Source organism: Mesoplodon bidens (genome assembly GCF_964165515.1).
Source record: "Mesoplodon bidens genome assembly, chromosome: 1".
NCBI lineage: Eukaryota > Metazoa > Chordata > Mammalia > Artiodactyla > Ziphiidae > Mesoplodon > Mesoplodon bidens.
The window spans coordinates 120,159,374-120,186,263 of NC_138176.1; the positions used below are offsets into that span (position 1 = coordinate 120,159,374).

The following is a 26,890-nucleotide window of genomic DNA, read 5'->3' on the forward strand; positions in this document are numbered from 1 at the left end:
GCAGGTTAATGCATCAGATACTGTCACTCTAAATATTTCAGGAATGTGGCTTTGTGTATGACATTCAACAATATTGGAGAGGAGAAATGAACAAGGGTCTGGGACCAAGGTGAAAGCCAAGCATAACTTTTCATAACAGGTTTCTTCATGCAGACTGCCAATGCAAACACACCAGTCAGACAGATAAGCAGACAGACAAATACCAACACATTTCAGCTTAAACAGAACAAAACAAAACAATTTAATAACTTTAGTAGAATATGCTACCTGCTGCCTATTTGATTTTCTTTAAATATCTTGTATTCCCAACATTTTTTCAAAATCAGTTTACTTATTGATGACTTGTCCTTCTCATAGCCCATAAGTACTTTTAAAAAAATGTAACTCCACACACATACATATATATATATATATACAGGTATATATATATATATACACATATATATCATTTATAGCAAATGTTGATTCAAAGCCTGCAAATATCTTCTTTTACACTGGGTTAAAATTAGACTATCAGTCTGTCTTAAAAACTATCATCATCAGTTGAAACATTTCAAATTAAAGAAAGGTTTACAGAAGCACAAAGTTATGAAAGCAGAATGCTTGCAGTGAATTCCACATGCTTGAAAAGCACAAGAGAGGTAGCGGTGCTGCATTAAGTCAAGCCACTATGATTTTTTTTCTTCTTTCAGTGACACACATCAACTGAAAGCATTAAAAACCAAAAATAAAATTAAGACAAGAATAAGACCATGGATGTGACAGAAAAAAATTGAAAATGGAAAAAGAATTGTAGACATTCTGTATCTTGTCTATAAAGATCCTACCCAATAAATTTTGTTCCTTGAGGCCCAAGCTGCAGGATTCGGCTAACCAAGCTCTCACCCTCATTTACAGGGGGAGGATTGGTAGGAAGATGCAGTTTACTGAATAACATCCATGCAGCAGGAAGAGAAACAAGAAGGGGAAACTGTGAACAAACTGTCCGTCACGACAGAGCCTGCCTGATTTGCACCCAAGTGCCACCTCAGAAAATAAATTCATTTTTTCCTTTTGTAAAATACAATATCACAATGGATTGTTCCCCCAAAAATTATCATTAAAAAGACATGTACCCAAAATAGCCATTTATTCAACGTGTGATATATAAGAGTGGTGCCTTGACTTCCACAGGGGCAGCTGGGGTTCCGTGCACTTGCTGAGCAGAGAACATGCTTCTCGGTTAGTAAAACCTTTGGCCAGCAAACTGAGTTAAGGAAGTACCAGCCTACCAGCTTTTCAGAGAACTGCACAGCTTTGTGACCTCTGATACTATGTGAATGCTGTACTCGACTGAAATGGTCCAACTCAACAGATTTAACTGTTAACTACCTGAGTTGACAAGGGTAAAGAAAATCAAAGATGTGGTATGAGGGCCAAGATGAAAACTGACAAAATGACTTACCCTAAAAATTGTGCCCCTGCAGGACCCATTTCTACCAGCCTACTGGCTAATCCCTCTCCTTCCACCATGGGGGGTGGGTTGGCCAGTTTATGTCTCTTTACCAAACGGCAGGTGATACGGGTGGGGGCAGTGCACTTGCGAGGAGGAATGATGATTCTCATCCCGTGGTGCCGGCTTCCCCTCATGGAGCCGCCTCTTGCATCCACCATAAAGCTAACCAGAAACCTGCAGGGGGGAAGATCAGAGGCCAAATCAAGGAGAGACAGAAGCCGTTTTCACAGCAAGTTTGGAAACTGAATGTTAAAGTGACAGACAAGGTAGCTATCATTCCCTCTCTTTAAGAATACATTGGAAGTAAATACAGTGGAGTCACATCAAACATGCATTTGACTTGTGAACTGAGCAAAAAGTAAAACACGACACTTTATTTTTTGATGGTGCATGGCCTCCGAACAGAAGCCAACCACTCTGTCAGATGCTCAAACTGAAGGAAGAGTGACTGTTTCAAAGTTGGGATAAAAACTGGCTATTAAACGGACTGTCTTGCATTTAAAAACAAACCCACTGTATGTGGTCCCTGTGGGTGGTTAAGTTTACATTCAAGGGTCATTTTAACTATCAATGGTTTTAGCCATGTGCTGACTATGGAATCTCTCCCCCTCAACAAGTAAGATGAAACTCCACAGTATGTCTTAAACATGTACAACTCATAAAATGAATGTATCTTTAATCATACCAACACTCTAATTTTTACTATTTTCACAAAGCAGAAAATAAGAATAAAAGCAGAAGGTGACTAAAGTTTTACTAAGGCAATTTTGATGGAAAGGGGTTTAATCTTTTCAATATCAATTTGGCTTAAAAACTGTTTAAAATAACCTACATTTGAGTATCTGTACAGCAGTACAAAAATGATTGAGCAGACTTTTTAGAAAATATCTCTAAGTTATATAATTCTGTCATTGGCTGTTATATTAAAGCTAGGGAGGAAAAATTATTTGTGTGCATGTAGCTATGAAGCTGTAAAGAATTAATTGTGTCATATTTGGGTAATATCTTTTAAAAAAAATTTATTGAAGTATAGTTGATTTACAATGTGTAAATTTCTGCTGTATAGCAAAGTGATTCAGTTATACATATATATATTCTTTTTCATATTCTTTTCCATTATGGTTTATTACAGGATATTAAATATAGTTCCCTGTGTTATACAGTAGGTAGGACCTTGTTGTTCATCCATCCCATGTATAACAGTTTGCATCTGCTAACCCCAAACTTATTTGGGTAATATCTTGATTCCTATCATGTGTTCGTGAAAAAAAGACCTCCGTGACTCCTCCCACCACCGTCACCGGGTTGTAAAGCACTCTGACGAATGTAAACCAATGAGCCCAACATATGGAAGAGTGCAAGTCAGAGGCTGGGGAACAGAAACACGTATTTTTGCATTCTACTTTTCACATGTGAAAATACGCTTATTAGTGGAAGAGCACCAAATGTTGATATTTAGAAAATCGTTTGAATACCTACAGTATTTGGGCGGGGGGGAAGGGGGATAATCCCATCCATCAAAATCCTCTACTATTTACTCTTCTAAAAAACAGTTCTAACATCCTACAAATAGATTTCAGACCTTGCTTGGCGGTCCTAGCTGGAGACCCTTTCCTAAAGAGTGATGCCTCTTGACCTTGGAAGAGTAACCTCTTCAACAAAGCAAATGGATCCACCATCCCCATAGAGAGAGTCCAGAGCATGGGGATCACTTTTCAGCCTATCAGATTTTCAGAGCCAACTCTGGTCATCAGTGAGGTGGAATCAACTTCATACCCTTTTGCTCATTTTGGATTTAGCTGTTTTCCTCTGGATTAATTAATGGTTTCATATGTTTTTGATATCATTATACATACTTTGAGAGACCAGAACCACTAGGATATTCAAAGTATGAGGGCAAGAGACTGAATTTCTCAAAAACAAAACAAAACAAAACAAAAATCACTCCTCCCTAGTCAAAGACAAAGATACTTGTTCACTTGTACAAGTGTCCAGATGAATTGTCTCCAGTGTTGCATGATAAAAGGGTCACTTGAAACTGCTCTGGGGAGCCTATACTTTTTTAGACATATACATACTTAACAACTACTTTTATTCAGTAATAAAGACAATGTGGCATATTATAAGGAAGCCCAACACAAAAATCTGATCTTTCCCAGCTTCCAGTGGTTAAAAATCAACTTGTGCTTGGGACTAAGAGTAACAGAATGAATTAAAAATGATTCAAGATAAACTCTGGGTTTGAAAATGCAGTTGTACTAGTATTGATACAGATAAACACTGGAGTGTTTACACTGAGAGGGCTGTGTTTGCCCTGGCAACAAACAGCTGAGTCTCATTAATACAGATAATAATTCAGATCAGGTTTTGTCTTGTTCACTGCTTAACCCTACAGAGCTGAGCACAGTTCCCATACATAATAAGCACACAGTAAATGTTTATTGAATAAACCAGTGAACAAAACCATTTTGTTATGTGTGCTCAGAAACTGCCTAGGTCAGACTTGGTTACTAACACTGAAAAAAAATATGGAAAAAATATATACATATATAAATATTTTATATATATAAAGTATATATATATATAAAGTGAAGGTAGTGTAAGAAGGTTACCACTGTCAATATAAAAATACCCCAGCTACAAAGAATATAAGAACCAAATGGAAAAACCATGGCTTAGAAGATTTTAATAAAATTGGAAGAATCTCTTTGTGTTCTGTGTAGCAACAAGTGCATAGTTGGTGCTCATTACTGGTTATTTATTGTTCTATGGTTTTCAATTTTATAGAGCCAGAAGACTGAAGAAAGATGGGAGTAGATGTTTAAGCCTGATATTGAGTCCTGTTATTCAATAGCATTATGAAATATAGTGGTTTGTTTTCTGAACTCATCCCTTACATATTGTATGCAAAATAAAATTTCATGCAATATAATTTATGGAAACAAATGAAAAGGTGATATTTAATCATATTCATTGTATCTTATTAATATTTAAACTAAAGCAGGAATTCTACAAATGATCCTAAAACTAACACATGAATGTTTCTAGCTTTAGGAACAGCAGGATGACAAATGCTGGTACACTACAGACATTGACACAATCTAACTGTGGGAAAAATTCACATAAATTAAAAATACAAAAAGGGATGGTTCACATAAAAGACACAGTTATCACCTTGAATCATACTGAGGAAGTGGAGAAGAATAGCTGCAAAATAATTTAGAAAGCAAATGGGAAAAATTAATGTAAGATAATTAGAAGCAAGCAACAGAAAATGTCAATGATAAGCAAAGGAAAAATAAAAACCATCAGAAAATGAAACCAAGGCATTTGGCATTTGTGGGACAACTTGGAAAAAGATTTGCCTTAAATGGCTATATATAAGCTACACCATAGACCTGGCATTAGTGAACTATTTCCAAGTGTGTATTTTCCTTTTCAAATAAGCCCAACTAGCTGCTATTACTTTTCCTTTCCTGCAAAAGTCTACTGTCTTCAGTGAATTCAAGGGGAAGGAGAGATTAGTTGCATATTCAAATACTACACTGCCTCCAGTGCAGGGGAAAGCTCATTTCTGATTTTATTATCCTATGATCCCTCAACTTCTCAATTTACTAAATTAAACCCTAGTGCTTTTCTTTCCTATGTAGAATACAAAGTGCTGGTTCTAGATTTTTTGTCACATGGTGGCAATTCACCAAATTTGGTTCAAAAAACTCTTCAGTAAGTTTGCCCACTTAATGAATGTATTCTGGGTGTTTTATATTTTCCTTTTCAACTTTTTTTTTTTTTGGTTTGTTTTTTGCTTTTGCAATTTTAGACCCAAATACACCTACTATAAATCGTGTAACTATTTTAAGCAGTTTAAAATGTAATATTACTATAATTAAAGCTTTTTCTAACTGAATTAAAGAAATGCAATATTAATAATTCAAAGACCACCATGTAGTTTATAGTTTATAAAGCACTTTCATGTGAATTATTTCCATTTAAATGACATTGCAGTGACTTGATTTTCACAGTTGTGGTGTTACAAGCCACAATTGTGTAAGAATACTTTAAATAACCTGCAGCATTACTCAGAGTCTAGGACTTTTCCTCTGTAAAATGGGGATAATAAATAAAGCCTATCTCAGTGTCATTTTAAGGTTCAAATAAATATTAAATAAGATAATACATGTAAAAGATTTAGCACAATGCCAGATACATGAAAAGCACTAGGTAGGTTAGCCATTACAATTTATTGTAATTAAAAGCAGCAAAAAATACTTCATAAAATATATAAGGCACTTCACAAATGTTAATTATTGTTAATTTATTTAATTCAGAATTAAATAAATTGAATCTGCACTTGTCCTGGATCACAACTAATTTATGGCCTAAATGTCAATTTCAGAGGTGAAAATACTTTGAAATTTTCATCATCTTAATGAATTATTTTGATTCCATTTGTATGTGAATCAATTATCCCAAGTTTAATTACCTATAATAGGCTAAGAATCCAATATCTAAAAATACAATAATTATCAATTCAGCAATTGAAGCAGGTCACCTTTCAGCTGACTGCCTCAAATTTTGCTGACTAACAGGGCAGCAACAAGGAGCCTGTTCGATGTGGTTTTTACTGTAGCTCTTCCAGGGTACACACATTGGTACATTCACTTTTTCTTTTCTTTTAAAAATTGATTTATTAAAAAAATTTTTTTAAATTTAACACAACTTCACTATACATTTTATTTCAGGAAAATCAGATACTCAGAAAAAAACTTCATTTGAATAAAGTAAAATTAAGAGAAATGACTATATTAAAATTTTTTTTTATTGAAAAGGAAAATTAGAGACCTAAAAGTAGTGCCAGAATAGCCAGGAAATTGTTATGCACCTTATTAATTTCCTTTCGCACATGGTGCTTTTACCAATAAAAATAGATATGCAGATTTGTTTAGAAAAAATATTTACTAATGATTTACAAATATATGCCACATATACTCACTAATGAAGTCCTTTAGAAGATCAATATCTCATACATGTGAAGCTTGTCAATATGAATTTATAACTGCAAATAGTAAGTGCAACATTAATTTAATAGGAAAAGTGACTTTTTGGTTACTTACCCAGAATGAACAGGACTTGAGACAAGATTGACATTGTCCAAGGTGTCTGCAGCCCAGCTGTAATGTCTAAGAGAATCTGAATCAAATTCTCTTGTGAATGTTAGATGCTGAAAAATAAAACGATATATTGTGTCAACAACCCATCCAAGACAGTGGTTTCTCTGTACGTACAAAACACACCTGTATGTCTCCATAGTCCAGATAGTCTAACATTCAAAACAAGCATATATATATATATTTTTTACAGTTGCCCCTTAGTATCCTCGGGTGATCAGTTCCAGGACACCCCCCGCCCACCCATCCCCCTGGATACCAAAATCCGGAGATGCTCAAGTACCTTATATAAACTAACTAGTGTCATTGGCCCTCTGCATCCATGGGCCTGACTGTACATTCCTCCACAGGTCTACATTGAAGTTTCAAGAATTAGAAATAAAGTTCATTGATACGCTGTATTATCTCAACCTTTTAAGAAACCATCTTGAGTAACTGGCATGGCACAAGGAATATCACAGAAGTAATGCTAACCATGATTTTAAGTACTTCAACAATCTCTAAATTAATCTGACAATTGTAAATTTCTTTTCCGAATCTCAAAATAAAAATAAAAAAATTCAATCTTGATGACTTCTGTTTCCAAGTGGGGTAGATAAGCCAGCAACAGCCTAGTGCTGTGCTAAGCACAACAGATAAGTGTGGAAATCATCTCTGCGGGCAGCAGAGAACAATTGAGGTGCAAAACTGAGGAGCTATATTTGGAGAGGTGGTTACCTGGAAGAGTTGAGCTTTTTGTTGCCATTTTTAACTTGGGGGCATTTGTCAATTACCAGTGCAGAGAGAATTTGGGCTTTGTGCCTACAGGGGCTACCTGCTGGGGAACAGAAAAACCAAGGGAGTTTTGGTGGAGATTTGGGTGGCCTCAAGCATGCTACAGATTTCCGTTCAGAACATTTGCTAAATTCTGGGGTTGGGGCTTCCCTGGTGGCCCAGTGGTTAAGAATCTGCCTGTCAGTGCAGGGGACACGGGTTCAAGCCCTGGTCCGGGAAGATCCCACATGCCACGGAGCAACTAAGCCTGCGAGCCACAACTACTGAGCCCACGAGCCACAACTACTGAGGCCGCGAGCCACAACTACTTAAGCCCGTGCGCCTAGAGCCCACGCTCCACAACAAGAGAAGCCACCGCAATGAGAAGCTCACACACCGAAACGAAGAGTAGCCCTCGCTCGCTGTAACTAGCCAAAACCTGAGTGCAGCAACAAAGACCCAACACAGCCAAAAATTAAAATAAATAAATAAATAAAATTAAATTAAAAATAAATAAACGAACTCTGGAGCTGTGCAGAACAGGAAGCTAAAAAACTAACCAGAAAATCTCTGAAAGGCTTAACAGAGCTTTTGGGCAGTTTCATGAGAAAAAGATTTAGAGTGTGAGACTTGGAAGGGGAGGGGACCCAAAGATCATACCAGAATTTCAAATAAGGACCCTGAAGGGCCAGGGACAGACCAGAGGTAGCCTGAGATTTACCAAGGCTGTGAACCAGCCTCATTTCAGCAAAATCTTGATTGGATGAGAAGAATCAGCCACCACTCTTTGCCTAGCAGAGGGATGGTGAATCCTCTTTGAAGGAATATTATCATCCCTGGGTGTGTCGTGTCTACAAATTTGTTTTTAGACATCATGTCCATCATGCAATGAAAAACTGCCAAGCATGGCCAGAGCACATGAACAAAAACAAAAACAAAACAAACCCAGATACTATAAACAGACTCCCAAGTCATCCTACATTTTGAAGGAAGTTAATAAGAACTTTGATTATAGTTATCATAATAACTATGATTAGTATGTTTAAGAAAATAGGAAAAAAGATAGAGAAAAGAAATTAAAAGGTGGATGATTCAACAGAGGACTGGAATATACGTAAGAAAATCAAATGGGCCTTTGTTCAGTTCTAAGTATAATGTCAGTTCTTAAACACAATAGGAAACAGGGTTAATATATGGGAAGTGTTAATGGAAAAATATAAAAAATGAAGGGTAGATTTAAAAATTTTTTTATTTTATATTGGACTATAGTTGATTAACAATGTTGTGTTAGTTTCAGGTGTACGGCAAAGTGATTGAGTTATACGTATACATATATCCATTCTTTTTCAAATTCTTTTCCCATTTAGGTTATTACAGAATATTAAGCAGAGTTCTCTGTGCTTTACCGTAGGTCCTTGCTGGTTATCCATTTTAAATATAGTGGTGTGTATATGTCAAGGGTAGATTTTTTTAAAGAATGGAAAATACAGAAAATAGTATGAGACGTAGAACACAGTGAAAGGTTTTAACGTGTGTGTAATCGGACTCTCGGAAGTAGAAGAGGAGAATAAGGTAGGGGCTATGTTTGAAGAGAGAATGGCTAAGAATGTTCCAAATCTGATGAAAGATATTGGCTCACACACCAAAAACGAAATCAATCCCAATTTTCGTCCTTGTAAAGGTCTGCTTTCTACTGAAACCCCAGTAAAATGAGAGTTAAGAATTCACACTCTCACACACACGCACACACACACACACAGGCAAAGAGAATAAGAGAAGACATCAGCAGAAAAACAAGGATTGGTTGAAAGTCTCTCTAAAAAGTGATCCGATCTCCATAATCCCGTCACTGATTTATCAGTTGCCAAATAACTCACCCCCCATCAACCTTGGCAGAAATCTAGAGGCATAGAGACCAGAGGCAGAAGATTAGAAGGTCAGAGGCACCATAATGAAAATGGAGATTAATTGAAAGTTTATGTAATGAATGTTCAGACCCAGCCTTCTACCTTTACTGGTCTCCCAGACAGACAGTTAGGGACAGAGCCTTGAGGCAGAAAATGAGGAGTCTTCTCTGGGATTTTCCAGTGAAATGTCCCAGACTTATTACTTTAGTGGAAATCACAGATGCTAAGCCCTCAACTATGCAGAGAGCATCCCATAAAGCTTAGTACTCAGTCATCAAAAGGTACCCTGAGCAGTTGTCTCTGGAGAGGAGAAGTTGGGGGCTGAAGGTGTATATGGGGATTCTTTTTTTTTTTTTTTTGCTGTACGTGGGCCTCTCCCGTTGCGGAGCACAGGCTCCGGACGCGCAGGCTCAGCGGCCATGGCTCACGGGCCCAGCCGCTCTGCGGCATGTGGGATCTTCCCAGACTGGGGCATGAACCCGTGTCCCCTGCATCGGCAGGCGGACTCTCAACCACTGTGCCACCAGGGAAGCCGCCAATTTTACTGACTTTTAAAGACCCCAACCAACCCACCTTCAGAGTGGGGCAAAATATTTAATATAAAGTAGGTGGTGCTGCTTACTTTATTTTTTAGCAAACTACAATTCCTCCATTTGGGGCAGCCCTAAGGTTATTTTCCAAAAGACCTGTTTTTTTTCAAGTTCTAAGAAATAATATCACTCCTCTTTGGTAATTACAGTAAATTATTTACCTTTGGTACTCTTAGAAACATGCACTGGCGACATTAATTATTGAAACAATGAATTGTATCCCACAAAAAGGTATGACTGCCGTCATGTAATATTTATCGAGGCTGGGGTGTGCCAGCACATGGGGATCCCTCTGACTCCTTTCTAACTCCCGACTCTCACACCTCCTAGTCACTCACAGGAACTTTGTCATAACACAAATGAGCAAATGTATAATCAATTAAAAGACTTGTTCAAAACCATGAGCCATATGTCCCGATATTTGTCCCAGTTTTTCTTTTTTTCCAGAGTTTTGCAGAGGCTTATGGGCAGGCCTAGCAATTTTAATAACCTAAATACAGACAAATAAAATGCTCTTCCTACAATGCATCCACTGAAACACAAAAATAAGGCACTTCATCTGAGCCTATGATTTTCGTGTGTGTGTGTGGTACGCAGGCCTCTCACTGCAGTGGCCTCTCCCGTTGCGGAGCACAGGCTCCGGACGCGCAGGCTCAGTGGCCATGGCTCACGGGCCCAGCCGCTCCGCGGCATGTGGGATCCTCCCAGACCGGGGCACGAACCCGTGTCCCCTGCATCGGCAGGCGGACTCCCAACCACTGCGCCACCAGGGAAGCCCGCCTATGATTTTTATAGAGATGAAGTGGTAGCTTCATTTGCAAGCTACCTGTCTCTGAACACTTTTTTCTACAGACTAATGTTTACTTAAAACAGAAACGTGCCGTTTGAACTGCCCACTTATTTTAGCCAACAATATGAATTTCAAGATATTGTGACATGTCATTGTACCTGGTACCATGGTACCAGGAAAAGCTCTTCTTCTGTTTGGTTACTGAACCAATAGACATTTAAAATGATAAACAGGTCACTACGTGTGATGATGGTTAAAAAAGATGAACTAGAAATGGCTCTTAAACTTCCCACAGCAGGTAGGGGTGCTCCCAGGGCTTAATGGAAAAGATTGGCTTTAGGGCTGAGTCACAGACTTGGATGTGAAAACTGCCTTTGCCATTTGTGAATAGAGAGCACTTCTTTCCCACTCCTAAGTTTTCCATTTTAGAAAGGCAACTCAATTGTGTCACTGTGGGCCTCGCCCTGTCCCTTCATATTCAGGAAATGTGATTTCTTTATCTAAGTGGTAGATTTGGGAAGGCTCCTCTCAGATCCAGTTTTCACTCTCATGGGCCTGAGCTTGGTCACAGAAGGCAGACATCCCCCCTCTGCTCCCCTAAACAGACCTCCGTGAGGGGGCTGCCTGCCCTGGGTCGCTGATGCTGGCCACTGGGTAGGGGGTCTGCTCACGTCAGGGGTTCAGTTACCAGGCCCACTTGGCTCAGACATGCAGCCAGCCCTCAACCTGGCCTCCATCAGGAATAAAGGAGGTATTTTGCCTTTGACTGTTCTTTTTATTTATTTATTAAAAGCCCCCTTGGAGATGCCCCAACATTACTTACTGCTTTTATGATCCTTAGAATGTCTCTTAACTTTTCTCAGTCTCAGTTTCCTCCTTTTCAAATTGATGATTGGTTGATAGGAAGATTAAATGAGAATGTACACCAGAAATCTGGCACCAAGGCCAGGGCTGGCAGGCTGTGGTCGTTTCTACTTTTCAAAGGATTTTCAAAGGACATATGTATAATCGCTTCATTTTTCTTTTCTTTTTTTTTTTCAGTAGCTCCTACTTTTCAAAGGACTTTTATTTATGTGAGCTCATTTGTTAAAATCTGATAACTTGTGGAGAAAGCAGAGCAAAAACAAACATATTCCAGGGCCAGCACTGGTCCTTTACAGTTATATACACAGGATGCCTATGTGAAGTCAACACAGCCCATTCAGTTAGAAGAACGTACCTTCTGCATGCCTAAGTCTTATTTATTGACTCAAAAACATTTACATTTCTAGCTTAACAGCAATACTGTAACCTACTCTGTAAACTCAATGTCAGGGACCGTCCTAGGCCTTACATTACCTTGTTCTTTGACCCTTCAGGACGGAGGAGCCTTGGGAGATAATATACCATTTTACAAATGAGGAAACTGAAGTTCAGAGAGAGACTTGAAAAATGTGACAACACAAAGTCAATACCCAGTGCTGCGTGGCTTTAGTAGGACCCTGTGTTAAGGAAAAGTTCACACTGACTTAAGAAGACCTTTTACTCCCAAGTCAAAAATGATTATGAATAAGCACATCATTTTTCATCTTGGAAGTGATATCAAGGATACTATTAAAATCAAAACGCACATTACTCAATAGCGTCCAAAGGCTGACTAATGATATCACTGTCTCCAAGAGGTTCACACTTTCCCAAAATAGTTTCTCACAGGCCCTGTTCATCAGAGAAGAGGAGAGCAAGTACACACTGGCCTCACCCATGAGGACACACCCAAATGCCCAGGACTGGAAATAAACGTCCAGGCACAGAAGAAAAGAGGTAGAAGGCAAGAAAGTACTTGCAAGGAAAAGAAAAAGAAATCCAGTTAATTCCCACATCAGCTAATGCTCCAGGCTGCTGACTGTCAACCTCCAGTGCTGGATGACACCAGTTAAGGTCCCTGTCTGTCCACTTGGCCACCCCTGGCAGAAGGTGGTTCTGCAGATGAACGGGTGGTCTTGATATTGCTAATGTTGCCGGCCCCAGGTAAAACTCACAGCAACGGGTCACACGGAGAATGAAGTGCATCTAATCTGAAAAACTGTAAACATGATCTAGTTGGGAAACAGCTGGATGATGGAACCAGACTGGGAGCCCAGGAGAGCAAAGGCTTCTCAAAGTCAATACCCGGCACTTGGTGGCTTTAGTAGTTATCCTCGTCAAGGATAACTGGAGCCTGTGGCCACACATCGGATAGGGCCAGGGCAGGGGGACCCATGTGGGTGTCAGATCCCCTAGACAGAGAACAGATGGCTGGGTTTGAGGTGGGCTGCATCACTTCATAGCCCAGTGACTGGCAGGTCAAAACACCTCATTGAAAAAAACCTCATTCCTGCATGTGAGTAATGGGTGGATGTTAACTGCCCCAAGTAATAGGAAAGTGATGTGAAAATTCTAAATTGCTATGCAAACAGAATCACAGATAATAATAATAATCTTGATACTCCCAGATGTGTTATAACTGAATTTATTTCTTAAATTTATATAACACTGCAGCCCCGTATATAGCTTTTTGGGTTGGCATATGTTTTATCAGAGTATAGGGAGTAGCCTGCTGGATTAACAAATAATAGTGGCCTTTTGGCCATGACAAAATACTTGTCTAAACACTGACTCTTCCAGCTGAATATGCTTCACTCAGGCCTGCCATACTTTGCTTATGAGAGTGGCATTGCAGCCTAGGGCAGCAGCAGAATGGGTTCAAGCAGCCATCAGACCTAAGTTTTATTCTCAGCTGTACCACCAAATGTCACCTAATGTGACAATGGACAAGTAAAACACTCAGCCCCAGGCTCTTTGTCTGTGAAGTGGTGCTGATAATACCTAGTCCATAAGGTGGTTGAAAGCACAGAGTGAGATGATCCGTTTAATAAAATGTATGGCAGGTGCTGCCCTGAGTATTATAATTAGTATGATCTATGGCAGATACTGAGTGAAATGGCAAACTGCTGCTGAAATAGACAGTAGGTCTGTCTGGACATCCGCCACAACTATCTGGAAATATTCTTTTAAGAAATGGATTCCATCTTAAAAGAAAAAAAAGTCTAATTCATAGTAACAGAGAATAGAATGGTGGTTACCATAGGCTGGGGGATGGAGGAAAAGAGGAGATATGGATCAAAGGGGACAAACTTTCAGTTATAAGATGAAGAAATTCTGGAAACCTGATGCACGGCATGGTGACTGCAATGAATAAATATGTATTATATATTTGAAATTTGCTAAGAGAGTAGATCTCAAGTGTTCTCACTACACGCCCAAAAATGGTAATTATGGGAGGTGACTGATGTGTTCATTAGCTTGACCATGGACATAATTTCACAATGAAGACATATTTCAAAACATCATGTATAGCTTAAATTCCATAAAAGAAAACCTCATTCAAGCAGCAAAATAAAATACAAATTAAGAGCTTCCTAAAGCAGGTCTTTTTTTTTTTCCTGAAGTATTTCTTTTCTTGAAATCAACTCTTATTACCCCCAAGACTTATTTGAGACCAGAATACAAACCAAAATGAAGTTGCGTTCTGGAGATTTCCAAATCGGATTGGTTTCAAGATAATTTAGCTACTAACTTCAACAAGAGAAGGTGAATCAAGGTCAGCATAGAAGCTGAGAGCGTTAACACATCAACATCCAGCTCAAGACATCTACACGAACTGTACTACCTTAAGTTACAACACAAACTTCTCTGCCTTAAAAAAAAAAAAAATCTGTAATCTTACTGACCAATCTGTGAGAGGTGTTGAGTGGATCACCTAAGTAATGCTGGCAAAGCACCTTGAAGAGGAAAAAGCAGGATATTAAATATCACTAGTCAAAGGTGCTTATCTTCCAAGGGACTATCTCTAGAAAATCTTTAATTCCAGGCTGGTGACCTTCTGCCACCATGCACATTTCTGAGAGCCCTTTAGAAATTAGCTTCAAAGAAAGAAATAGGAAAGTTAATCTGCCGATGGAGGGGGAAGGGGGCAGGCAGGGGTGGAACGGGGTTGGCAGGGACAGGAGGAAGGATTATTAGCATAACCAGCCTCTTGGGTTGTTCATTCTTCTCCTTTTCTATTACTGAGATCATGGGAAAGGGCGGGTCTTGAAAAAAATAAACATGAATTTCTCCCAAAGAACTCTCCAATTTGCACGTTCCTTGCTAATATACCAAGTATTAGTACACAGCACAATATGTAACTAGATATACATGAGATCATCCTTAGCCTGCCAAAAGACCAAGTCCAACCCAAAGGATCTGGAATCCTAGACTGGGAGATAAACGCGAAGAGTTAGGGGGTGGACGATGTAACAGCCGCTTCCAGGTACAGGGAGGCTATCAAGAGGCCCCCACTACTGGCTCCAGAATGATCTCCACTGTTACCCAACAGCCAGTGCAACTGTTTACACACTAGTTTAGTTACACCTTCCAAACTGGTCACCATTGGAAGCCCCGCGACTAGTCCCCTTAGGCACAAACCACGTGGGCGAATCTGTTCTGAAAAGGGAAGTCTGCAAGATGAAAGCAACCTAACGAGAGAGGGACAGGGCCCCGCAGCTGCCCTGTTTCTCTCTTTTTGTAGACACATGGCATGTATGTCAACAGAACTGAAAGGCAATGGAAAATCCTCATTCCTTAGTGATCAACTGGTAAAGAATGCCTTTCTAGACGTTTTTGCTGGGAAACACCCAGGTTGCTAGCTATTAAATCACAGCTCTTTTTAAAAATATATTATTTTTCTTTATTCTTTTTTTTTTTGAGCTGTGCCACACAGCTTGTGGGATCTTAGTTCCCTGACCAGGGATCAAACCTGGGAGCCCAGCAGTGGAAGTGTGTAGTTCTAACCACTGGACTGCCAGGGAGTTCCCTCATTTTCTTTTTATTTAGTTAAAATTAGATTTATTCCTAGAGAGAAAGCATAAACTAACAGAATCTCAAGGTTGAACTGTACTTTGAGATTCTAGAAGACTTTCTACATTGCCCTTGATAGGTGGTTGTTCAGGCCAGGTTTGACCACCACCAAGAGCAAGCATATTAGTGAGGACAGAAGCCCAAATTAAACTGGCTTAAGACACCCCAGGGGTGGGGGCAGGTTGAGATTAATGTACTGGTTTATATAGTGGGAAAGTCTGAGTGGTGCAACTTCAGGCATGGCTGCATCCAGCCGCGGCTAAAAAGATGGTAGGAATTCTTCGTCTTCATGCTCCATCCCCAGGAGCTTTGGGTTTACATCACCTTTACAGCTTAGCAACCCCAAAGGCTAGACAAAATCTCATTAGACTGGCTGAGATTTTATATTTCACCTCAATGTAATCACTATAACCCAGGACAAGGAATCCTCTGAATGGCCAGATTTGAGGCCCATCCTTGGGGAAGAGGAGAGGGAGGGATTCAGCCTACACCAGGTGTAGGGGTTTGAGCATCAGATCCTGTCACTGCCACCTAAAGAAAGTGGAATGGATGTCTGCAGGTGAAAATCCATGTCCCTAAGTGATTTCTCTCTTCTCCCATCTTTGAATAACTGCCAGAAATCATACTGAATTAAATGTTTCTGCCCACAGTACACATCCCAATGACATGTGGGGTCATTCAAGGGAAGTGTAATTAACTGGGTAGCCTGCACAGTATTTTTAGAGCACTATTACACCTTCTACTTCATATCTATGTAAAGGCCAACTATTTCCATTCCTTTCAAGATGGCTTCTATGCCATAATTTTTAGTATAATAATTTTCTCCATAATTTTCATAACTTGCTGCTGAATATAAGCTGTAACTGTTGTTAGTTCTTTTTCAAGCACATTCAATAAGAACTTAGAATTAGAAACAGCATAATGAAGAACATGTGTCTAAATATAATCTTTCATGCTAAAAAAAGGGATACAGAGGATGGCACCGCCCCATGTTAAGAATACTAACAAGTCTGAGATCCCAGAGGGCAGACTGTGAAATTCTCCGCTGGTTCCCTTCTCACACTGAATGATGCAGATAGAGAGTGGAGTGGTGTGAAAACATACATGTATAACTGAGTCACGCTGCTGTACAGAAGACATTAACACAACATTCGAAAGCAACTATACTTCAATAAATTTTTTTTTAAAAAGGAGGCAAAAAGGAGGCAACCTAGAGCCATATGGCCAGTGATTCTGCCACTCACCAGCTGTGTTCCCTGGGGTGAGTTACTTCAGCTGTCTGTACCTCAGTTTCTTCATCTTTCTAATGGAGCAGAGAAATGATCTCATAGGGGTTTTTTTGCAATGTAAATGAGTTCATTCTAAACTATTTAGTACTAATTCTAAAATACTTAGAATAGTGCCTGGCACATAGTAGGAGCTGTTTTCAGCACCATCACCACAAGCACCACCACCTTATCTCCTGATGCCATGGCATCTAATGAACAGTATTCCATTTATGTCACGGGGACTGGCTGACCTGGATCATAACACGGCAATTAGAAGAGCCATACCAGACAGTTGCTTTCAATAGTTATGTCAGAAGAAATGAAAGAACCTGTCTATTATACTCATCCTCGACAACCAGGCTTCAGTTGAGAGTAAACCCTGTTCTTTATTACCTCCTGTTGGGAAAGGAATGTTTCTTAGAGCAACAAATGTTACTCTAAGACATCCTGACACACACAAATCTCAGCTTATAAAACAAATACATTAGATGTTGACTGACCAATATACAAAAAGATCCCAGCCATAGTTGCTTTCAGGCAGTGGTTCCTAACTAAAGGTGCATCCCAGTATCATCTGTGGAACTTTGAAAAACACATGTGCCCGAGAACCCAGCCAGGGAGACTCCAATTCGGTACACATCTTAATCTCCAAAGAGCCACTTGGTAATTCCAATGTGTGCCCTCAACTAAGAACTCTGAGTAGGAATCAGGGGCTTTCAACTCTGGGTGCATTTAAAAATCGCATGACAAGGCCCCCCAGGGCCCCGGAATGAGGAACTGAACAATCATGTCCTTAAAGGTTCTCCGGGTGATTCTTGGGAGCAATCGGGGCTGAGTGTTACTGCCTTAAATAATAAAACCTTCTGACAAATGCAAGACATGATTAATTTACATACACACTTTCAGAAGCATATCTACAGGTGATTCTTTTTTTTTTTTTTTTTTTTTTTTTTTGCGGTATGCAGGCCTCTCACTGTTGTGGCCTCTCCCGTTGCGGAGCACAGGCTCCGGATGCGCCGGCTCAGCAGCCATGGCTCACGGGCCCAGCTGCTCCCGTGGCATGTGGGATCTTCCCGGACCGGGGCACGAACCCGTGTCCCCTGCATCGGCAGGCGGACTCTCAACCACTGCGCCACCAGGGAAGCCCTCTACAGGTGATTCTTGATTACAAGGTAAGGGGAAGGTAAAGGAAAACAGAGTTCATGGATAATCCAGTATCACAGTACAAACATGTCAACTCTTGATATCCATGGGGGAATTAAGTAGTTTACAAACTAATCATGACTAAGGCCCAGCAAGGAATGGGGGGGATGGGCTTCCTTCTCTCAGCCTTACTCCCCAGCTCTGGCCTCCACACCTCTGGCCTCCACACCGGCCTTCAAACCAGCACAGGTTCTTAGGAACATGGGGGTGGCAGGCCTAACCACCCTGGACCTCAACTGTACTTTAACTGTGGTTAATGTGCAAACGGATTAATCAGCAGCAGAATAATAAAGAGGCAACTATGCTTTGTATGGGTGAACTCTACTCTTGTTAAAAAAAAAAAACTCACGCTAAGTTAATTTTTATTCATTTTTCACCTTTTCTTGTCAAAGCAACTTTAACTGGGCAATGACAAGGCAGTTTTAAATCAGACAGTAAGTCATCTATCATTGCTAAATTTAGGAATTCTAAATATTTCAGATTTCTTGCATGCTTTCAGACAAAATCAATACTGCGGACAAACTCCGTTTTGAAATTTATCCATGCAGATTTTGAGACATGATAGACATCAACTAATAATTTTTTGTCACCTAATTCTAACGTAAGGTGTTTAAATGCACTTCTGAAGTAAATGCTTCTCATGAGTCATGCCCAGTGTAACTAGACTCTTCCCTCTTAAAGCCTCTCTTTTGAGGAACTAGCCTTTTCTCTCTCTTCTATGATAAATGAGACATGGGATGAAATAAGTTAATACACCTCTTTCAGAATTTGTTTTCCCCTTTCCTCCAAGTTTTTATTTTATTTTAATTTAATTTAATTTTATACAAAATAAAAACATTGAAAAAGCTGTATAAGGAATATTCATATACTCTCAACCTAGATTCAACAATTAACATTTGGCCATATTTGATTTTTTTCTCTCACTCCATGCATATGCTTTTGGTTGAACCATCTGAAAATAAATAGCTGACAAAGATTACTTCATTCCTGAAAACTTCAGCATGCATACCTCTGGAAGAGAGATATTCCCTGTATAGTTTCAATACTATTATCACTGTTCGGAAAATGAACAATAATTTCCTAACAGTATAGTTTGTACATTTTCAAATGCCCCCAACTGTCCCTAAAATGTCTTTATGATATTCATATCTTTTTTTCCAAGTCTCCGGTGAATTTATCATGGAGTCATGTGATGTGCTCATTAAACGTGCTCGTTCCATGAGAAATGCCTGTCAGACCACGGATTCTCTGTGGCCATTAAAGAAAGCAGCTTCCTGCTTCTGTAGTTATCAACTTAAGATTTATCTGTAAAGCTTTCAAGGTGTCCTAAGCTCTCCTTTCTTCTGACTGGCCTACAGAGGGTTTGTGATGTCCACAGAGGTATTTTTGAAATTGGAGCAGGAACAAACTATACAAAAGAACATCAGCTTTACCTCAAATGTTCTCTCTAGCCTTCATTTCTTTTCACGAATCCTTCATTCTGAGTAAATGTTGCCCCGCCATTCTACCTGAGTAAGTAGGTCTCGGCAGTAGCTAACAGGTAATGGTGGGAGAACACTCAGAAGCCTGTTTGTAGCCTTGTAGCATCACAAGCATTTATATTTTACTTTAAGGTTGATGTGCAGAAATTGAGAGGCTGTGTAACTATGGTGGTAAAAGTGGTGGAGATGGCGGTGCAGGTGATGGTGGCAGTGGAGGTGAGGTCATGGTGATAATGGTGGTGGCGGCCTCCATTTCAGGCCCTTGCCCCTCAAACAAGTATATATTTAGAAATATAAACCATAATTAGGGTCAACTGACAATTTGCTACTCTATCACATAATAGCAAAATGTTCAAGGAATCTCCTTTTACTTGCAATTTTGTAAGTTTTGTGGGGTTCCCTTAGAGCACAGAGAATTTCACGTATTTCTACACTTTTAAGTGTTAGCAATATATCCACGAACATTTCATTTCAATTGGGAACATAAAGAGATCAGGGTCACCCAACTAGGATAGTGACCACAGCCAACAAAGCAGAGAGTTCTTCAGAAAATCTCAACCAATACCTGGGCAACACTTTACACCCAAGAACTTAGCTTCATCATTTGAGATAAGTGCTTTCTCTGGTGCTAACGCCCATTTAAACCATGGCATGTACCTATAATCATTCTACAAAGGGTGTTTTTTTGACCAAACACTGAAGAGTCACTGCAGTCAGCTCTGTAAGACCTGCTTGCTAAGAATGTTCCAGAGAGTATAAAGCACTAACATACATATTGTAGGTCCTTATGAAGTACAACGTACATCTGTGTGTCTGGAAGTCGGCACCTCCAGCCAGATGGGAACCCTCAAGGTGTGACGACCCGCAGCTTAACCTCTAACTTGGTGATGATAAGTGTCCATCACTTATTCATCTGCCCCAATTTACCTTCATTATGTAGTGAATCAACAAGTCCAGCATAATTTCACCATTTACATTGTTTAAATATTACAGGCCACCTTCAAAATTAGTTTTATGGTCCAGTTTCATCCATCACCAGCTCCTGACCATGCACATTTAACATCAGGTATTGTGTGAATCTAGAATAATGACCCATCCTGAGCCCCTACACAGCAGGACTCTGTTACTGAGTCTTCCTGTAATAAACCAGTATCTATTCAACCGCAGTTAACGGAAAGAAGAAATTGCATAAACACCAAATGAACCTAGCAGGGGTTCTAGTAGAAAGCAAAATACTGGCACGCCTTGAGAAGGCCCATCCCAGGCAGCTTTGAAGCTAAGGGAGCAAAAACATGACCAATCTAATCTTTAACTTGCTAAAAACAATTTCAGCAAATTCCAACACGCATACATAGTTTGTTGAGCAAAACCTAACCTTCCTGTGGATAATGTCAGCAACTTTAGCTACCAGTTATTATTACCTCTCTTTTATTTACTTATTTATATGTTTATTTATTTTATTTATTTATTTTTGGCCTCGCTGCATGGCTTGTGGGATCTTAGTTCCCTGGCCAGGGGTTGAACCTGGGCCCTCAGCAGTGAGAGTGTGGAGTCCTAACCACTGGACCGCCAGGGAATTCCCTTAACTCTCTTTTTTAAAAACTGCAAGATTTGGCCAAGAAATGAGAAAGGTATCCATGCCTTTCCTAGAACTTTTCTAAGTTCCTCTTTGTGGGATGAGATTGATATGCAGAAGAGAGGGATATTTCGATTTATGGTACAATTGATTTTTTCTTTAACTGGCAGTACAGGAAGACTTACAAATGCAAAACCAAACATGCAGAAACAGAGTTTTTGTCATGCGACAAAGAACGTGATTCCATCATACAAATGAAAGTTTAAGGACGGAAGAAGATTTGACAAAGAACGCATACCTGCTCTTTGGATGGCACCAGGAGTTCTTCAATCGTCATGCTGTCCCGCGCGAAGGAGCTTCTGTTCAAGGTGTAAGACCTATCCGAACTGAAGGAGCGGAGGCTGTTGTAGTTACAGTTAACCATTCAAGAGTGGGAGATGACGATGAGATGGATAAAAGAACGTTAATGCATGCAACTTTAAGAACAGGCAAGATGGCCAAAAACATCAACAAAAGTCGTTCTTGAAAAGACATCATCAAAAATAAAATCCCTTATACTTTAGGAAATCTCTTAAGCTTAGACAACCTCATGATCAGGTTTTGTTTAAAATTAGGTGAGTTGGTGTTCAATCTCTGAGAAGGTGAAATGTGTGAAAACCTGGACATTTCACTATGACAGTCAAACCAACATGACTCCAGATGACTGCAGATAATTTGATAACTAGAGAGATTTTTCTTGGTTAAGATCTTCTTTTAGAGTCTCCTCCCTTTCTGGTCCATATTTGTCTATCTCGCACTACTGAATGGAGTGATGGTGCTGTAAATGTATCCGTTAATAAGGCTTTGGGAACTAGATGTGGATTTAACCTATCGAGAGCTCTGGTTTATAGTGGCTTCTCATGGAAAACATGAAGAAGGAAGGAGGGTTATGAATACACCTTACATTATCTTCTTTGCCATCTTTCTGGCCTGGAAAAATTCAAATTCCATGTATGGTTATCTTGTCTTTCCTTACTGTACGCTTTTTTTCTTTGCTTCTTCTCTTCTCCTTTCTAGCCTCTCTCAAATCCTCTACACAGCCTTTGAACTTCCCAGAATGCAGGACTCCTGACGTCCTGAAGTGCCATTCACCACCTTGACCTCTAAACTAAATACCAAGAGGGCTTGGGGGATGGGCAAAATGGGTGAAGGTGGTCAAAACGTATAAACTTCCAGTTATAAAATGTGAATACTTCACATTTAGTTACTTGCTTATTTTCATTTTCTCAAATTACATTTTATTTTATATGACTTCCAGTTATAAGTCCTGAGGATTTACTGTACAGCATGCTGACCATCGTTTATAATACTGTTTTGTATGTTTGAAAGTTGCTAAGAGAGATTTTTTTTTTTTTGGCCGTGCCACGCAGCATGTGGGATCTTAGTTCCCTGACCAGGGATCGAACCCGTGGCCCCTGCAGTGGAAGTGCAGAGTCTCAGCCACTGGACCGCCAGGGAATTCCCGAGAGTAAATCTTAAAAGTTCTCATCATCATAATAATAAAAAAAGTGTAATTATGCATGGTGATGAATGTTAACTAGACTTATTGTGATGACAGTTTTGCAATATATATGTATATTGAATCATTATGTTATATACCTGAAACTAACATAATGTTATATGTCAATTATATCTCAACTTAAAAAAAAAAGAGACCAATAGAGTCAGGGACCCTGGTAACCCTGCATATATCCACAAAGGGCACACAGGCAGGCTGGAATGGCAGCTCATCTGAGCCTTGGCGGAACCCCTGTGATCCTTCAGAAACAAAGAGGATGGAGGCTGGTGAAGAGCTGCTCCGAGGCCATCTTCCACTTGCCTCCCTACCAGGTAGGCTGTCGTGAGGTAGCTTTTCACTGCCTCCCATTTTGAAAGAGGTCTGAGGCTTCCTGCCGTGCCCTCCTTGGAAGAGATCGGACTGGAATTGGCTCCTGAGCAATGGGGCAGCCCACAGCTAGCGTGGTAGACATACAGCCCCTTTGGTTTTGGTGTCATCCTTTCTGGTGTGGAAGACAAGGGCCACGGGAAGTTAGCCCCGCCTAGGAAGTAATAAACTGTCTGAATTTAAACGTGGCTGCTCGAATCTTTACCAGCAGAATCTGGCAGACTTTGGCCTAGCTGTGCCTTTCTCTGTGCTTGACAGGGGAACGAGCAAAGGAGAGGTAACTGAGGAATGATGCTGTGTTTGCACAAAATGATTCCTTCCCCCACTGCCTATATTAAAGGCATACATGGATATATTTTAGATACACCAAAGAGTATCCAAAAGTGGGGATTTTTATATCAAGGTACAGAGGCCCCCAAATGACAGGCATAATTCTAAGTGTCTACACAAGTGGCTAGGTCCATGCTTCTAGGATGAGAGCCTTACTTTCTCCAAAATAACCATCATTCTACAGAGTCATTATTTGGTGTATTCAGCAAATACTTACAAAGTGACTATTATGAGAGGGACACAATATCAGAAAATGGATATAGAAGCAAAAAAAAAAAAAAAAAAAAGAGCATTATCCCTGCATAGAGCTTACCCAGTAAGCCATGTGACTCTGACCTCTTGCACCGTTGGGCCTCCAGTGCCCAATCATATATGACCTATCACTCTTTTTTTTCTTGTTTTTGTTGCAAACTTTTGTTACTCCTGTTTCTAGCCCCATCCCTTCTCTCAGATGCAATGTAAGCTTCCTAAAAGCAGGAATTCTCTTTCTACTTTCTAACTCAACACTATCCAACAGAACTTTCTTTTCCAACAGAATGATGGACACGTACTCAATCTGCACTGTCCAATATACTGAGCACCTGAACTGCGGCTAGTGTGATGGAAGGACTGCAGTTAATTTTATTTAATTTTAATTCATTTTAATTTAAGTAATCCTATGTGCCTGGCAGCTAGACCATTAGATAGTGCAACTTCTACGTACTTATAGCAAGACTCCATTTTGCCCCCGTGATGTGATTTGAGAGGCACAGGAAGTTCTACACTCTGCATCAGATATTCATTTCTTTAAATTTTGGTTCCCATGGCATATGGTAATATTGGTGGTACGTGAGAACGGTTTTTGTATTGTATATGTGAACAAACACAAATTTTTTTTTAATGATGACACATTCATTTTAACTTTAGTTTTTAAACGTATCTAAGATGTGTTTTTTTTTTTTTAAAAAAACATCCTTTCTTTCTTTTAACTTACGTAGGAGTGCCAACGAAAGAACAGAGCCTAGAATTGGGAGCTACCAATGGAAAAGTCTAAAGATGTCCTCATTTTACATAATGTCATTTGACATAATTCCTACTCCTGACTAATTTACATTAGGCAGATGGAGCCGATTAACAGCATCGAGCTGCACTCTAAATCCTTAATATACTGAAGTATTGATACTTTCAGCTACTAAAATGAGAGATTATTTGCATGGGGGTCTGGAAGGCATTCAATTGTTTTTCACTGAGGTCAATGATATTATTTGCAGCCATCAGTATACCCTAAGTGTTAAACGGAGGAAATGTTAGAAAAACACATGCTTTAGATTTCTGAAGTTATACTAAAGTACCTAGCACAACTCAGAACAGCACCCAGCAAACAAACAGCCCTTCTAATCAAGACTTTTCCTTTAAACCCAGTGCAATTTCTCCAGTTACTTCATGCACTATACAACTTTGTTAAGGGAAATAAATTCCTCATGTATTCAGTCAACTTTGCATAAGTACACATTACTTGTCATACATTTAGTTACTTGCTTATTTTCTCAAATCACAAAACCGATTTTCTAAAGCTGAGCAGAGAAATAAAAAAGAAAAAGCACATGGCAGCACAGCATAGCACAGCACAATGCTGAAGAAAATAAAGATGAGAAAATGAGTCAAGGAAGGGCAGAGAAACACTGTCAAGGTGCCGTATTGTCTTACCTGATCTTGGGACTATTTTAAAGTATTTTTAGAAAAAACAGAAGAAGTAGAAAGCAAAAAAATCAGACAGGGAAAAAAGAAAAAAAATGTTATGGTTGAATGAGTTACACATTTAATGTATTCCTTTCTAAATGTTACACTCAGAATATTATACTTGGTAACAGTTTAACAGTACTTTAAAAAACATATTGGCTTTATAGATAATTTGCCTCTGAGCATAACATCAGTTGCCAATGTAAAAAAATGAGTTACATATAATAGCAACAAATAATAATGGTGCAATCCAAACTAGAAGTATGAAAGCCTCAGAAATGTCTTGTGAAAAATTTATAAGAGACAATATACTGGTTTCAACTCTCACTGGAGGTCAGCTGCTACAATTCCCTATATACAAATGATTGAGTCATGAAATGTAGCTTTTATATATTATCTGAGGAAGAGAATCAGCTAGTTATTGGATTACAAAAGCTCTTAAATCTCTAAATAGACTTTTCCCTTGAGGTCCCTTAAGATTCTGCAATATTTTCAGTTGTAACTTGTTATCTGTGATTACCTGAAATAAGACTTGTTTTTAAAAACTTATTTGCCCCTTCTTATTAATGACACCTGCTACAATAAGATTTTAAGGCCTTTTATAAATATATATATATATAAAGCCAAAATTCTAATAAGTTACATGAGGCTCCAAATTCTATTAAACAAAAAAAGATTAACTCAAAGAAAAATCAATTCAGTGTCTAAACTGGCCATATCAACGGACACTGAGAATAAACTCCCAGGTTTACTTTGAGGGAAGTGCCATTTACTATTAGAAAATGAAACTTTTAACAACAGATCCTTAAACTATAGGAAAATGTCCCCAGGGTGCTAGCTTAGAAGGTTTAATTATTAGCTTAAAATAACCTGACTGTCAGCAAACATGCTGTTCATCCAACCAGGGAAAAGAAGTCCCCAAATTCTGGACAAGGTTCTGTTTCTTTCAACCAGTTTCAGGCTGGAGCCAAGGTTTTCCACGTACAAAAGCTGTAGCTTCAGTTTTCAGAGCTGAATTTGCTACCATTCTACCTGTGACTTTTGGTTAAGTCACTGTTTCACTCTTAACATGTCCCTTCTAAACAAACTAATGGCATACTTTTCAAAGAGATACTCAGTTGACAGACAATTCCAATAAACAATACATAGTTTTTTCCCAAGAATGCTCTCTATTAAGTCTCAACCATCAATTGTTCCTTCAGTCACGAAGAGAGAATAGTGAACAATCAACACAATATTTCTTACTTATTGGAAAAGAGGATCTTTCTTTCACTATGGAACAAAACTTAATTTTAAAACATGTGACCTAGATTGGTTCTCTCCGTTTTGCCAGTGAGCTCTTTTGCTATTATGCTTGAAGCACTACTGCCACGTGGGGAAAAAAAGAACAAACAATTAACACATTCAATTGCATAAAATTAAGGACTGAAAACCACAAAAGAAGACAGCAGAGCATGTGTACATTTCACCAAATTCACATCCTTATCCAAAGAGCAAACTTGGGGATAATGTGAAAAATGAAAATGATTTCGGTTTATGACACATCATGGTTGTTGTAAATTAACTGTGAGAAAAGAGCAACGATAAAATACCTGGCAGAACGGGCCCCCAGACTGAAGCCCATGTAGCCCTCTGCAGGCAGAGAATCATCGCCCAATTCCTTAAGGTCTTGTGGCCCAAGATACTTGTCCGTGTCGCCTGTCATTGCATCTTCACCTGCGGATGCACAAAGCAAGCCCAAATCAGAAGCTTCCCTTTTGAAAATGTGT

At 39.3% G+C, this 26,890-nt stretch overlaps 1 protein-coding gene across 5 annotated transcripts in view; it reads right to left on the reverse strand.

The window, feature by feature from the left end:
- The window catches only part of ANK3 (ankyrin 3), a 514,823-nt gene that overhangs the window by 73,476 nt on the left and 414,457 nt on the right, over positions 1-26,890 (reverse strand). For all 5 annotated transcript variants that reach the window (XM_081254083.1, XM_081254082.1, XM_081254084.1 and 2 more), the window contains 4 exons: positions 26,714-26,837; positions 21,447-21,549; positions 6,610-6,716; positions 1,445-1,669 (listed from right to left, as the gene is read on the reverse strand). In XM_081254083.1, coding sequence (XP_081110209.1) covers positions 1,445-1,669; positions 6,610-6,716; positions 21,447-21,549; positions 26,714-26,837 — 559 coding nt within the window. The remainder of the gene's footprint in view (positions 1-1,444; positions 1,670-6,609; positions 6,717-21,446; positions 21,550-26,713; positions 26,838-26,890) is intronic.